The sequence below is a fragment of the Cetorhinus maximus genome, chromosome 12 (assembly GCF_964194155.1).
Source record: "Cetorhinus maximus chromosome 12, sCetMax3.hap1.1, whole genome shotgun sequence".
Lineage (NCBI taxonomy): Eukaryota > Metazoa > Chordata > Chondrichthyes > Lamniformes > Cetorhinidae > Cetorhinus > Cetorhinus maximus.
The window spans coordinates 7208940-7225664 of NC_135890.1; the positions used below are offsets into that span (position 1 = coordinate 7208940).

The window sequence follows — 16725 nt, forward strand, 5'->3', positions numbered from 1 at the left end:
GAGAGGAAGTGGACTGTGGAGGGCAGTGGGCCAGAGCTAAATATGGGACTGCCTTTTGCCAAATTCAAACATAGCCATTGATAGGATGGTGGGTGGAGCACAGGATAGTTACCCATGTGATAGGAAAGTTGTTTCAGGAGGCCTTACTTGATGCTGGCTCAGGACTGGCATTAACTTGAACAGTTTATTTTACCACAGCTTAGGCACCACCTGTCATATGGATCGAATTTACTTTCACTGGCATTTTGAATGAATGTGTTCCTGCATTCGTATACCACTTCTCTCTCTCTCTCTGCTTTTGTAAGGCTCTCACTAACCAGCCTGAAGATTTTAAAAAATGCATTAAATTAGCAAAATGAGAAACTTACAGTACAGTAACTTTGACCCTTCAATCTCTCAAGTGTAAGTTACTTTTCACCTCTCCCTAAAAAGGGTCCCACTGGCAATTGGCTCTAAATAGCAGAGATACAGGATGGGTGAATGTTGTAGAGTAGATGATATCAAGTCTCTAGGAATGATTGGGCCTAATGGGTCCAATTGCCTTATCTAATCCACTGCAAGTGACTTTCCTTATTTGATGTTTTTCAATGACACTTTTCTTTTCTCAGTTACCATTAACTGGGTTGGTTTTTTGACAAGATTTCTGAGATAATCATCAATGACATCTTATTCCTTTTTGTTCTTTTGCTCAGTATAATCTGTTACCTGAACATCTCAACAAAGAAATTCTGGTAGTGATAAATGCTGATATTACAGTACTTTTATCAGGCCCTGTGTGATCTTGAAGGCTTCAAAAAACAAATGACTGAAGGGAAAGGAACTTGCTGTCAGACTCTACTCTTGGAAATATACTCACTCGTTGTCAGGATCTCCTCTGGCACAAGCATGGTGGGTAATGGCCTGAAAATGATGTTAGGTCATCTACAGTGATGTTTCCACTGCGATTGTAGTTACTGGTGTCCTAGGCAGTGTTGTATATTTTATATCTCGCCTCAATGCAGAGATGACACTTGTTTCTATATGTGCAGGAACTTTATTTGCAAAAGCTTCATACAGTGCTTTAAAATGTTTATTCCATGCTTCCAGTTCTAGCTTCCAGCTCCTTCTACAGTATGTTTACTTTTCTCTGAGTCCACACTCGGGCTTAATCAATCAAGGACAGTGAGCATCAATAGTAAACAGACTCACATAATCAAACACAGAACAATGAAACACTGCAGGTAGGGTCCTGAGATGGACAGCAGGACTGCCCACCAATTTCAAGCAGGAGGCCATGTAATGTAGAAATAGGGGTTGTATATCACAAATAGGACCCTACCATAATTTTGAGGGACAAATGGGCAGAGTGTGAACTGTGTCCTCCACCCATTCGTGCCGTGCACCAAGTAGCCTAACCATAGATCCTTAGAGGGACTGATGGAGATTGACGTTTCTTTTAAGCTTTTATTTGTGTGGGGTCACAGGAGGAGCAGAAGTGTTCCTCTTGAGCCCACTGCCAATCTGTTTGATGACCTTCTATTATGATACAGCAGGTGTATTTGCCAGGCTGACCAAATCCACAAGGGAAACTTGGCCAGGCTATCACAACAGTTTTGCAATTTGTATTTATTACAAGAAGATTTCTGCACTGAATTCAGAAGTAATGAGTCCGCTAGCTTTTAAAAATTAAATTAAAACATTTATTAACCAAAAGAAGAATAAAACACATACATAAGATTATAATTACATGATTACTTAATAGTATAACAATCCCAAAATTCCTAGTTAACCATCCTTCCAACTATACACCCATTAAAGGCATCAGTCCAAAATAGATTTTAAATTTATAGCAACAATCCAGCAAGGTTACCACAAGCACCCACTCGACAGTGGAACTCCAAAGGCTTTTAACATAACTTTGGTTACTGGAACAGCAGACTTTTGCAAAGTGGCGAGAGGCTTTTTCCCAAGTCTGTTTCATATAGTGTACCTTTGAGATATTACACGACCACACACACACACACATAGCCTTCCATCCTTCTTTAAATATATTTCTTTATTTTTAATCTGTAAATCCCATTGTTCCCACATGTCTTTTGGATTTACTTTTCCCATAATATGACATTTTTTGTATATTGTCATTTTGGCCAGCACTTTTGGGAAAAATCAATGTAATAACCCGTCTTGTTTATCTTGTTGGTTGTAAACATCCTACCATGTCTCTTTGAAAACCAAACACCTCTCCACTTATCTTAAAATGCAAATTTCATTCACACCCCATCTGCTGAGACTGTACCGTAGTTTCACTCATTAGCATTTCACATGCCCTTTTATAGCTAACTCTTTTGATAATTTCAACCTTGTAGTCTATCCGTCTCTAAATTAATTAAATCAGCCACGCAGACAGAACCATCCACACACAGACATAAGCCTATTTTACAATATTCCCCAATCCCTCCCAGGACTGCAGCTCACACAACCTCCCCCCACCCACCACCCACCCCTCACCCCCCCATCAGCCCAGCTCAGTGTGAAAGCCGTAAAATTTCCCATCAAACCCCATCAAACCCCATGTGGCAAACAACACCAGGGCATCTGCAGTTCCCCAGTTGCTTGTAAGTAAGGCCATGCCTTGAAATACTTCAGGGCAGGATAATAGTTACAACAAGTCAACAGTGGTCATGTTTTAACCCTGACCATCCAATTGTGCCTCCATTTAAAAAGAAAGTCCCCATCTCACTCCAGATAAATGCAGAATTGAAACTTGAACTAATGAACAGAGGAAGCTGTTTACTTACGAGGCATCTGCTCAAGCTAAGGGGAGTTGGTGTCGTAGTGGCAATATCACTAGACTACTAGCCCAGAAGGCTCAAGCTAATGCTCTGGGGACATGGGTTCAAATCCCACTATAGCAGATAGTGGAATTTAAAATAAATTAATAAAATCTGGAATTATAAAGCCAGTTTCAATAATGGTAACTATAATTGCTTGTAGTAAAAACCCACCTGGTTCACTCATATCCTCTAGAGAAGGAAATCTGCTGTCCTTACCTGCTCTGTAGATAGCAGCCTCAGAGCAGTGGAGGAGGTGGAAATTAAGATTGGTGGTAGAGGTACCAATCAAGCAAGCTATATAGGTCTTCATTAGGGTGGAAGCAGTATGGTGTAATACTCAAAATAACATATTCACAGTGACAAAATCCTTTCCTAAGTAATAACTTTTACATTGAAGCTTTGTTTAGACATTTCTTTCCATTGGATGGTCCTTTCACGAAATAAATAGACATGTGAATTGTACCTTGTTAAATAAACAGGCCGTCCAAGACTATGCATAAAATCACATGCTCCATGTATTTTAAAGAAAGAAGTTCAATGGAATCCGAATTGCAGTGTGACAGTCATAGACCTCGTAATAAAATCGGCTGATTTTTGTTTGCGTCTGTGTCTTATTTTCTTCATGACCAAGATGGCTAATGAAAGATTGCTCCTAGCCCAGTGACAGAGCTGGAAGGTAAACGAGAAGCCACAACTGACTTAGTCTTTCTTAATAGTGCTTTCCTTCATAAGTCTGCTTTTCATGTCGGTGTGACTAAGCCTCGGGACTCATGGTTAATCATGAGTGTGAACAAATGTCTTACGTCTTACGTGACACATTGAATGCCCTGGTCAGTAGGACCAATGCAATCCCCAGGCAAACTAGATGGTCGCCTAGAGCGGCAAAATTTGGTGGCGGTGGGGATGGCGGTGGCAAAAAAACTGAAAGAGCTATTCGTGAAACCACATAAATAAATGAACAAGCTTTAGCAGTGGGAATGAAAGGTCTAGATCTACTGATATACATCCACATATGCTGACACACATATGGATTTCCATGTATTCGTGTTATAGTCCTCAATCTGTTTATGCGACAGTTTTTGCAAATTTGTACATCAACATGATTGTTCCAAAACTGTGAACCAGTAAATAGTATCAAACCCGCTCGAATATAGTGATTACTGATTGTGTAAATTGTGCTTAAAAATCACCTAGTAACTGTTGCAGGCACACACAGTATTACATCACATGAGCTATATTATGCATTGTAATATGCATTTCTTCCAGTACTTATCCTGTGAAAAGCGTAGAACAATGAGAATGTACAATCAGTACCATAATATTCTCCTTTTTCATATAAAATAAATCCTGTAAATATAAATGCAGAATCTTTATCCATTCTAACGCATAATATTCATTTTTGAAAGTTAATTGTGAGGGGGAGGGGGCACAAGGTTGAAGGTTTGCCTCGGGCGCCTATAAATACTCTTTCACCAACTCTGCTGATTAGCCAATCCGGTTCAACGATAAATTGTCTTAAGATGTAACCTATGTACTCTGCAGGATACATGCTAGACTTGAGAATACTACTTTGCAAACAAGATTTTGGAGCCGCAATCTTTTTGAGTGCACATTTAATTGGTACAATAATACATGCTGGCATGAACGCTAAAACTTGCTGAATCTAGAAAAATGCTACTTTCTAGACAACTTCTAGCTGCATCATGGGGTATAGTTTCTCAGACATTTACCCTCTCTCGCTGACCAGTTAGTACCCTGCATTATGGGAAAGAAAAGAAAGGGAAGGGAGCTGAAAGGAAATAAAGGAGCAAAGCAAAGAGTGAAACAAAAGATTTGCAATTGTATCACACCTTTCACAGCCTCGTGATGTCCCAAAGTGCTTTACAGCCATTCCAAGACTTTTGAAGTGTGGCCCCTATTGTAATGCAGGAAGGGCAGTGGCTAATTTTCACACAGCAAGATTCCACAAACAGCAATGTCATAATGACCAGATAATCTGTTTGTGTGATGTTAATTGAGGGATAAATATTGGCCAGCACGTTGAGGAGAACTACCCAGCTTCTCTTCGAAATAGTGCCAGGCATCTTTGACATTCACCTGAGAGGGCAGACTCGCCTCAGTTTAACGTCTCACCTGAAAGATGGTACCTTCCAACAGTGCAGCATTTCCTCAGTACCGCACTGGAATGAGCGTTCTTTTGAAATGTAGGGCGGAACCTCCCGGTCCTGCCAGCAGTGGGCTTCATGGCGAGTGGGAGCAGAACGTTCGGAGAGAAGCCAAAAGTCAGAATCCCGCCAGCGGGAAATCAGTTTGGAATTTCCCCCTCACCACTTACGTGGTGGGCTGATGTCGGGTCCGGTTTCCCACTGATCCATGTCAGGAATGCTATTTGCATGCATTACCATGTCATGAATACTCATTAAAAACGCTACTCACTGGAATCACACTCCCCCTCCCAACTACGTGGCACGCCAACTGGGGATGAGACCGGTCTAAGTCCCGTGCAGCTGTCTACCCTCACTTTGCTCATGACTCCCAGGTGAGTGCAACATGCAAAGCCTGCCTGCAGCAGCGCTGCTCCTGTGCAGGGGTGTGGGAAGGGTGACAGAGACATGGGAGTCAATGGGGTATGGCGGGCAGGACTACGAGGGACAATGGGGTTGGAGGGGTGGGAGGGGTAGGTGGGGGGCAATGGCAGGCAGAGGGGAGACCGAGGGCCGGGAAGATAGAGCCCGACATAGAGGACCAGAATGCAAACACTGAAGGGGGGGGGTGGATGGGGATCGAACTGCATGAATGGGAGGAGGTGCAGGCAGGCTCTGGAATAGGAGGGAGGGGCTTGTGTTAGTGCGGCACAAGAAGGATGGGTTGCACAGAGACTCATGGGGTGGGGGAGGGACACTGTGTTGTGATCAGTCATGAAGGAACAGGAGAGCTCACTGAAAGGCAGTCATAGTCCCTGGTATGGGGCTGGGAGGTCGGAGTGAGAGATTAAAGGCAGTCCTGAGGCTTTGTGGGCCATGCTACAGGGCTATGCGTGGTATGCATGTCATAGTCTTGCTCCAGGGGGGAGAGGCAAGGCCTGTGAGCTCAGTTGGGTTAAGGCACAGCTTGGTGTGGAGGGCGTGTTCATTATCTTACAGTCAGTGGCAATGGGCTTGTCCGGCTTGGCACTGGGCTGCAGTTGGGATGGTCATGGTTAGGGGAGGCACCTGCAGTCTGTAAATGGGGAGAAGGTAATAAGGGGGGGTGGTACTCGAAGTTATCCGGGGGGGGTTCTCCCCTGCATGCCACCGTGCACACAGCTTTGAGATGGGGAGGGGTGAGGTCCATACGAGGCATGGGGACGTCAGCAGTGATGGGTTCAGAGGGGAGGGCTGGAATGTCCACCACAATGACAATGATGACAATGGGATCCAAGGTTACTGGGGGAAGTCTGGAGAATAACCGGAGGGAGGTCTACCTGCACATCGTGAGGTTACAGGAAGATTGAAGGGACCCGAACACTGACAGGGGGAGGGTCGAAGCTGGTCTCGAAGCAGAAATGAAGCACCATCATCTTGAAACCCTGAAGTTATTGTGCAGTTTAAAATCGAAACTGGAACAGAATCTGCATGGGAGCAGTCTGAGTCGGTGTGGGAGGAGCCTATGGCTAGACTTGACATTATTCAATCCTCCTGCTCCCTGGGGACTGATAGGTGTAACAGATTAATGAATACTGGGTAAATATACTAGGCCTCCCACTCACGAGCAGAAAGCTTCTGTCATACCCTAGAGCTGCGTTTGCTTTATTAGCTTTTCATTGATACAGCCTTCTAGCTGAGGTGCGAACTCTCAGATCTAAGTGACGAAGGTGCCAGACCTGATACTTTGTTTTCGATTTCCAGCATCCGCAGTTTTTTTGCTTTTATCTGATACTTGACATCTCAATCCCACAGAGGCCCTTTGAAGGGGGCACCCTCCAACTACTTAGAGTCACAACCTTGAAATAGAGTCAGAGCTGACAGAAAAGAGGAAGACTTCCTTGAGAGGGGGAAATTGGAGCCATTGCCTTTTGGTATAGTTTAACCAGAGACTGTAGGAGCCATTGGCTACATAATACAGTTGCTCCATTGGAGCATTAACAGAGAGGTATGTGAGAATGGAAAATGCAGACAACTGTTAAGGGAGCACAGCTGCTGCATATCTGCTGGCTCATCGATAAAAGCCTCTAATGTGCTTTCTCCAAGTGGCATGGATAATGGGCCAAAGGACATCCAGTCATTGCTGAAGTACAAGTTGAGCTTAATCAGGAGGTGTCAGCTGTGGCTCAGTTCATAGCACCCTCGCCTTTGAATCAGAGGGTTGTGGGTTCATGTCCCACTCCCAGAAAACCAAGAACTGTGATTGTACTCGAAAGAGTTGCAATCTGTGACTGTTGATAACTCGAAAGAGTTTGAGCTTAATCAGTTTATCAGATCAGAGACTGCAGGGGTGCCTTTGGTAAGGTGGCACATTTCATGAATGCGTCCAAACCTTTTCCAACCTCTGCAGGTTTGGCATCTTCGTCACCGAGGTCTGAGAGTCCACACCTCAACTACAAGGCCGTATCAGCGAAAAGCTAATAAAGCAAACGCAGCTCAGAGGCTTTCTGCTTGTGAGTGGGAGGCCTATTATATTTACCCAGTACTCATTAATCTGTTGCATCTATCAGTCCCCAGGGAGAAGGGGTATTGAATAATGGAGCCTGCGCTCAGTGCTGCCTTCTTGATGGCAGCGATCCGATTGAAGATGAGCAGGGCCTGGTGCCGCCCAGCCCAGCTTCAAGAGGAGGCCTGACCTGGGGTCCAGGGCCCAGGGGAGCCCCAGCAAGGCCCAGAAGATGAGGAAGTTAGACACCATCCCACGGAGGTGACGCGCATGACCAAGGGTCCACTGAAGAAGACTTTCCTATCTGGAGATGAGTGAAAGAAAATGCCGAGCACGTCCGTGCTTGTCAAGAGGTGTGGTGGGCCATATCTGCTACATTCTGCGAGAGGATCTAATGCCCCTTGGGCTGGGAGGGACATTCTCTGCCAGTACCTCTGAAGGTCACCGCCGCACTCAGTTTTTTTGCCTGCGGATCGTTCCAGAGATCCACATGGGACCCATGCGGTATCTCACAATCCTCAGCACCTAAATGTACCAAGGACTTGACAGATGTCCTCTACAGTAAGGCTCATAATGATGTGATGTTCACCCTCCACGAAGCTAGCCAGGCTGCTAGATTTCTGGGGTTTGCAGCTACCTCAGGCTTCCCTGGAGTGCAGGGTGTGATCGATTGCACACATGTGGGATTGAGGGCTCCATGAGAGCAGCCCCTGAAGTTCATTAACAGGAAAGGGTTCCACTCCCTGAACTTTCAACTGGTGTGTGACCATCAGAAGCACATCACACATGTTTGTGCCAGGTACCCCGAGAGTTCCCAAGGCTCATACATCCTGACTCACTAGCAGGTGCCTCACATATTCACAGGGCCTCAGCGATACAGGACTGGCTGCTTGGGGATAAGGGGTACCCGCTCAAACAGTGGCTCATGACACCCGTACATCGTCTTCAGAGTCACTTGGAGGAGAGATATATAATGTGGTGCTTAGGTTGACATGACCCATCATCAAGCAGACCGTTGGCATCCTGAAGATGCGCTTCTGATGTTTGCACCACTCAGGTGGGGCTCTGCAGCACTCTCCACAGAGGGTGGTCATTGTGGTCTGTTGTGCCCTTCACAACCTGACCCTTCAAAGGAGCAGATCCCTTGCCAGAGGGAGACATAGAGGAGGCTAAGAGCCCCTCAAATGGTGAAAAGCAGGAAGGGCAGGAACGTGGAGAGGGAGATGAGGGTCAGCATTCACATGAGGATGCCATTGAAGAAGCACAACATAGAAGATGTGCCCGTGCCACATTGGTAGCCAGAAGATTCCAGGAGGAGTAAGGTGCAGGCAACAGGACATGGCCATATTCCTTCTGTCCCTTAGTGCCATGCCAGTGCACCGTTACAACCAGTAACATTGAGAGCAAGTTCAGCATTCGGACTTGCACCTTCAACCCTCATGATTCACCAGGCCCTAATCTTTAGAAAGGTCAGCAATGAACCCTGTAACCTTGCACTCTGGGAAGTGAAAGTCAGCACAACAGCATAAATCCTGTGTCAAAGGACTTGATGCAGTCGTCGCCACCTTAATGAGAAGCTTTTGGCGGACACTGAGATGCCAGTTTGGTTGGAGAGACAATCATGGCTGCAGGTCTGGTGCTTTGGCGCTACCAATGAAGACAGCCATCTCATTATGAGAGGCAGTTACAGCTAACCCTCCAAGGCTACTGAGCACACCGAACACCATGTTTTCTTGTAAGGAGTAGAGATTACTAACACATTTTGCAAACGTTTCCAGTAAGGAGTTTGACACATCTCCCTGACATTTCACAAGGGTCGATAACTATCATGACTCAGCTACATGTCACATGAATGTGAGGCTCACAAAAGGTGATCACTGAGTAGGAGCATGGCTCACCCTCGCAATAAGAAGGCACATCGATGCATGTGCACGACACTTTCAAATGATGAGATCATACACATGAATAACGGATATATTTACAAAGGTGCATGATATATACAGTGATTGAACACCCTAGTCCCAGAAGTGATGTCAAAGTTTCATCATTTTTCTAACCCTGCCACTACGTCCCTGACATCCCACAGCAGAGGTGGAGGCAGCCTGCTGACTGCTACGCCCCTTGTCTTTGATGACTTTGGTGGGTGTCCTCTAGAGGGCTGAAACCTGGAGGGCTCTGACCTGCTTTGGGTGTCCTGCTGTGGGGCAGGTGCACCCTCCTCAGCCTGCACAGCTGGAGGTGATGGGGATCACAAGCAGAGGGGATGGGGATCGGCTGGGCACTCTCGGAGTTCCCTGCGGGGATAACCCCGAGGTCTCCAACTGAGGGTCCTCTTCCGTATGAGTGTCCGAGGGCCCCTGTCTGACTCCCTGAGGAGAAAGGGCTCCTGGAGGGAGGTCACTCAACTAGCCACTGATGGTTCCCACCAATGCCTACAGCGATGGAGTGCAGGTCCGAGTACAAATCCGACAGAACCTGCTGGACTGAGGTCTTCATGGTGGTCGCCACCCTTGTCATTGAGGCTTCAAAGCACTCGCATGTCGGAGCCACGACAGCAGACAGAATGTGGATGGGCTTCTCATTCCTTTGCTCTAATCTGTTTACCGCTTCTCGCAACTCTACCTGATTTCCTGCCGCCTGCCACTGCATCTCCAGCATGTTAGAGACGGCCTCCTGCAGAGGCTTACATCTGGCTCAGACTCAGCAGCTGTGTGATCTCCAGCAGTCATCTGAATGCCAGAGACCTGCGCTGTCACTGCCCATGACTGCGGTGGAGACGTGTCGGGTGAACTGCTCCCCAGGAAGCGACCCCGAGCCTAATCTAGATCCAGGACCCACTCGGGGCCTGTTTCTCTGCACTGGCGGAAGGTGCAGGTGAATGCACTGATGGTTCTTCAACTGATGCATCCTCAGCATCCTCCCCTGAGGTTGCCTGGGGCCTGGAGCTCTCTCTCTAGACCTGCTGGTGCCCGTGAGAGAGAGCAGGTAGATTTAGTTCTTAAACAGGCAGAATGCAACACTGTACGTCACTCACTGTGAACATCAGGTGTGATCAGCTCATGGAGGGCTCATCCATACTGGCTTGCTGGGAGGGGGCCAATCCCACCTTCCCCACAGGAGCGACCTTTATTTTCTCCTGCCAGCTCCTCAACCTGGGACAGCTCCTGGGTGTCGGCCGTCCCTCCTCCCACCTGGGATATCACCCTTGGGGTTGTGGGCAAGCTTCATCTCCATGAGGATAAGTGGCTGGGGAATGTGATGAGAAGAGATGGAGGAGAGGGAGGGAAGCATGCCTGCTGTGGGAACCGAGCCCTCCCCAGCAAGGGCTGAGGAGGGAGTTTGTGCAGCGTGATAGATGAGATGTCGGGTGATGTTAAAGTGTCCGTGAGACAATCAGAGCTGACGTGTCCCCTGCTAATATCGTCTGAGATCCCTGAGCAGCGTAACCCTTTGAGGGCGTGATGTCATTATGAGTGTGAGATTGCAGTGCGTTGAAGGTCGGTTTACCCTGGTGGAGCGGGTGAGATCGTTCATCTTCTTCCTGCGCTGGATGGCTTTTCCTCGGGTGGGCGCTTGACAAGCTGACCTCCCTCACGACCGCCTCCCTGCCCAGCGAGGTGAGGCTACTGGGCTTCCTGGGTAGAGGACATCCCGGTTCTGGTGGACTCCATGGATGAGGGCCTCAAGGGGAGTCATTGCTGAACCTGGGAGCAGCTTTTGATTTGGTGGAGCCTTCTCAAGGAGTTTCCTGCCCGCGGCTGGCCTGCTGAGAGTAATATGTGTGTATTTGGGTGGCGTTTAAATATGGCGCCCAGACTTATGAACCCATTGGCCAACGGTGGGGCAGATGAATCAGTGCCCGCCTTGCCGTGTGATTTGGAGAGCGGAACGGAAAATTCGACCCACGGTCACTGTAGTAATGTGGGGAACAGCCACAGGGAGGGGGCATCTTAGACGCAGTAATAGACTAGGAGGGAATTCGGTGCGAGGAAGATGGAGGTGTTTAAATGATTCTGATCATTTGAAGTAGTAAGGAAAGTTTGACATAAAATGGCAAATGGAACTCCTCAAAATATTACTTGAATTAGTGACTCGAGAATGGTCAGGTGACAAGGGATGGGTGCAAGAGGGAAGAAATTTCAGAGAACCTTTCTAGCTGGGTGACATGAGAACAAGGGTCTTTAACCCCGACCTCCAGACAGTTACCTTTCTTTGGAAAATAAACATCAAAAGAATAAAAGGTTTGCAATGACACAGCTGGATGGTGACTGGTAGAGAAAATATCCAGGAATGTGTTCAGGTTAAGAAATCTTCTTTGTAGTTAGGTCTTGGCATTTGTTAAAAATGTCCAACCACCTTACTTTAGGGCTGTGAGATGTTCTAACATTAGAGGGGGAGGGACGTTGGATGATTGGGGAGTCAGAGACAGGTATAGGCAGGCAGGTGACATTTTCTAATGGTTACAATCTCTCAATGACATCACACACACATAGAAAGATTTTCTATATTCGTGCTTTTTTCACAAAATTGTGACTAAAATAGTGACTAGGGGAAACTCTCTGCTCCGTTCTTAATATCACTAACAAATAGTGACCAAAGGAAATACCCTCCCCCCACTCTGGAAAGAAAGTGTTTGGGAGCTCTATAGAGGGAGTGAGAGGTAAAGAAAGAGGGAGGAAAAAATAATTGGTGGGCAGGAGAGAGGATTGAAATGATTGTGCACAAAAACACTTTTGAAAAGATTCTTGCCTGTGAGCAATGCCACAGGAGGTCGACCCACATATTATGAATCTTGTGAAGACTGAATTTTCACTTACGCAATTCAAAACTGTTCTTCAGTGTAAAGCACCAATAACACAGCGCACACTGTGCTTTCAGGATTTTGCAGTGACAACCAATTTGTAAAAAATTCTCTCACGGGATGTGGACGTCGCTGGCTAGCCCAACATTTATTGCCAATCCCTAATTGTCCATGAGAAGGTGGTGGTGAGCTGCCTTCTTGAGCCGCTGCAGTCCATGTGGTGTAGATACACCCACAGTGCTGTTAGGGAGGGAGTTCCAGGGTTTAGACCCAGTTGAAGGAATGCGCTATACTTAAACATGCCACAAAATGATTCAGTGAACTCTGATTAATACACATCAGAACAGAACATATGTGAGAACTTCACACATTCTTAAATCTTTGTAATGTAGGAATGACTCTGCAACTCGGGGCTCCCAACACTGAATTCACACACCTATGAAGATGGGCTATGAAAGTGTAGCCTCGATGTTTCAAGCAATTATCCTTTTGTTTGTGGTTTCCCCACTACTAGTTTGGGTTGTGAGATCACCTCCACATAATGGAGAGAGCTGGGAGTGAGTTCAAACAGTGATGATCTAATTGTGGGGTTCCTACAATTCATGATGTCATCCAAATCCCCATCCGGCATTCTATCCTTCATCCTCAAAAAAACCCCAAATTCTTGGTTGCTTAGTTTTTTAAAAAGAATTCGCATGTAAACCAGTTGAAGCAGTCATTACCCTTGTTTAGGGGCGAGTTAAGAAGTGTTAGCTTTCATTGGCTGTAGGTCATTAATAGGTTCAAATTGTGCCGTGCGGCACTAGCAACAAGTACACATCAGTAAAAAATTCTTTTGTGCGTTATTTTAACACAGGCATTAATCCGTTGAAGGTAACCATTGTGTTCTACTGCGGAGTCGCTTTGCTCCTGAACCGATTGCATACTTATCAGTCAGCAGGTGAGTCGATTACAATATACTGCAGACGCAGAGACCAATATGAAATGAAGCACATGCTGTTTATTTACACAGACAACAAAGCACTAACATGATGTGTGCTTCTCCAACCAGACCCTACTCTAGGCTAACATTAACATTGTAGCCCGCGCTACACCGCTATTGGGTCATACAGTCACGCGGTCAATCTGCTCACAGTCTCTTAAAGGTGTATACCACATCCCTGTCCCTTTACTTGAAAGTATATTTTATAATATATTAACTAGTTACACAAATAAACTATTTACAAATTCAGTCTCTCTGGAGGCTTTATCAAACGTGTCGACCGTTGTAGTTCTATGACTTCAGATGGTTTATTTAAGGCCTCCCTCTCAGGAGTTATCTGTCCACTAGGCTCTCCAGTAGCTACCTGTAAGCTTGTCTCTTCGACTGTCTCAGGCTCAACAGATCCTACAGGTACTTCCAAAAGCAAGAGGGGTCCCTTCCACATGTGGTGTAGACTCCAAAGGGAATGCTTTCACTCTCTTTCGGGCCCCATCACGTGCACTCCTGCTGCCCCCCCCCCTCCAAGTTCAACAATATGAAGGGCAATTTGTCAGGCAGATTCTGAGAATCAGGATGTTGGGCAATTTCAACACAGAATGATCAGCTTCCTGTGGTAAAAAAAAAATTCCGGGGCCTTGTTAGTAATTTCACTTTCTCTTTCTACGTGTCTTCTTTTGATGGGTTTTGTTCTTGGCAGCGCTGACTTTATTCTCAGCCTTCTTTTCAATTTCCCTATTGGCCAGACTAGGCTCAGGTATGATCTCAGTTTGAGTGAACTCAGTGGTTTGAGTCTTCCAGCATTTCCTCATCTGTCAGCTCCTTTGGAAACTCAGGGTCTCTATTATTAAAGCTTCTTGGCTTCCACGTAGCTGATTCTTCAGCTCGTCCATTTCCTTTTTATATTTGTTAGTTGTTTCCTGGAGAATTAAGTATTGCTGTGTTTTCTCAGCTAATTGATTCTCCATCTCGGACAGAGATATGCGGAATTCTTCCTGTTCTTCCTCAGACCTTTTTAGTGGCACAAATTGGGATCTGAGGGAATCTTGCAACATGCGAAAGTCTTTCAGCAGGTTTTCTTTTTCTTTTTGGAGGTTACTGACTTCAACTCGAACCCTGTCCAGAAGCATCACATCTACGAGTTCCTTTAATTAAGTCTTTACATGCTCCTTTTTCCAAACAGCAACATTGCCTGCTTCTGATTAAGATCTCAGTAGTCTCTCAAGATTAATCTCTCTTACCCAGTTCCTTCTGAGTGCCTGCTATCTCTATTAGGGGTAAATTAACAGACTGATTTCCATACTGTACTGGAACCTTGCATATACATCTTACTCATATGTCTTCACCAGTGTACATCTTTAATTTAGCATCTGAGTTTTCCAGCTTTAGCGAGTGGCCCCCTCCATTCAGACACTTAAATATGTGTTCCCCTATAACTGTTGTGGATGTACTTAAAGGAGCTCAACTCACAGCCTTTCAGTTTCACGCAGGCTGAAGTATAACTACCGCCATTGAGGAACCAAGTTTAAAAAGCTGCCACATGCAGCATCAAAAGTTAACTTTCCTCAGATGCTGGTGAGTGGAGTTCTGTGCATGGATGGGATACACACACGTTTCCTCTGACCAGGACAGCCATGTGGAGCTGGGAGAGCAGCTCTGGTCTGTTGGTTCTGCATTGCTTTAAGCAGGGCCGTTCTGAAATTGGCACCTGTTCCCTTAAATAAGCAGCGCTCTCTAAAGGACTGCAATAAACAGCAGCTCTTGCCAAAATAACCTGGGATGAAAGCAAGTCAAATAAGTAAAATTGTAAAACATTGCCACCTTCGCTATTTGCCTGCAGTAACAATTTGAATTACTACATCATCCGTATCACACACTACTCTAATGTAATATTGAGAAACATGAAAGTGAAACATCAGCGGGTGATTTGACAAGTTAAATGCTTTACCTGTGTCCACAGCCTCTTTCACAATGACAGCACAGTAGGGGTTCTGGATATCCTCTGCTTGCTGGCATGGACCGTTGTCAAAGTTGGAGAAGCCAATTCGGAGGAAGGGAGCCATTTCGGATATCTTGACAGTCAGACCTTCGGATAACATAATGAATAAATGCGGTTAGGTTGTGGAGCAACCAAAGCGCCCAGCCTCAGGAATGACCGAGAGAGTGTCTGAGAGGAGCTCATCAGAATCCACTGCTAAGCTACTTCCTTTTCTGTGAGGCAAAGTGTGATAAAAAAGAAGAACCTGGGTCCAGCAGCCTCATATGTCACTGGGGAGGTGGAGTCATGCGATGAACTGGAGAGCACTAAGAATGAAGGAAGTGGGTTCATTACACACTCCTGCATAACCGTCACACAGCATCCAGTATGGGCTCAAATGTCAGAACTGTCTCACATGGAATATTCCAAACCATATATACTTAACTCAAAAGGTTTGCACTCTCCTCCTGTCACTTCTGTGTTTTTAAAAACAAATTAAAGTGTATAAAGAGAACGAAAGAATAAGGTTCAGGCTACAAGTTCTGATCCATCTTAAGTTAGCTGATCACATCCACTCCTTCAGAAATAAATGGAGGGGGGTGGGGGTGGGTGGGAGTGTGGGTCAGTGAGAATTGAAAAAAAAAGTTAAAGCAGATTTAAATGGCCGAATGCAGAACTTCCTCGCGCTACAATTTGAAATTATGATGTGTGATATTAGTAACCATTGTGATGCTGCATATGAAATGTACTTATCCAGAATTTTAACAGAAGTCTTAACCATTAAAAGATTCAGTTCTTTGTTCCAATAATGCATGGAGCAATTTCAAACACGTCATTGCATTTTTCACTTACATTGCAATTTTGTTCTAACCTAGTTCCATTTCCTCAATTCTGTTCACTCATAACTGCTTCATACCCCTTGATTGATCACTCTCAATCCTAAAAATTTTAACTGGCCCAGTATTGGCAGCCTTTTGCAAAATAACCTGATACTTCAGACGGGAGAGAGAGAGAAGGCAGTGCATTGCCAATCTATCATGATGGATATTTCCTCCTCAGGTCCCCAGGATCACAGATGTCAATCTTCAGCCAATTCGATGCACTCCGTGTATTATCAAGAAACAGCTGAAGGCACTGGATACTGCAAAGGCTATTGGGCCTGACAATATTCCGGCAATCGTACTGAAGACTTGTGCTCCAGAACTTGCCGCGCCCCTAGCCAAGCTGTTCCAGTACAGCTACAACATTGGCATCTACCCAGCAATGTGGAAAATCGCCCAGGTGTGTCCTGCGCACAAAAAGCAGGACAAATTCAACCCGGCCAATTACCACCCCATCAGTCTACTCACCATCATCAGTAAAGTAATGGAAGGGGTCATCAACAATGCTATCAAGTGGCACTTGCTTAGCAATAGCCTGCTCACTGACGCTCAATTTGGGTTCCGCCAGGGCCAGTCAGCTCCTGACCTCATTACAGCCTTGGTTCAAACATGGACAAAAGAGCTGAACCCTTGAGGTGAGGTGA

The 16725-nt window shown here is 45.8% G+C and overlaps 1 protein-coding gene across 1 annotated transcript in view; it reads right to left on the minus strand.

The window, feature by feature from the left end:
* prkcq (protein kinase C, theta) overlaps positions 1-15383 on the minus strand; it is a 115974-nt gene extending 100591 nt beyond the window's left edge. The window contains exon 1 of the mRNA XM_078552966.1: positions 15171-15383. Within this exon, the coding sequence (XP_078409092.1) occupies positions 15171-15321 (151 nt within the window). The 5' untranslated portion in view covers positions 15322-15383. The remainder of the gene's footprint in view (positions 1-15170) is intronic.
* Positions 15384-16725: the final 1342 nt, after the last annotated feature.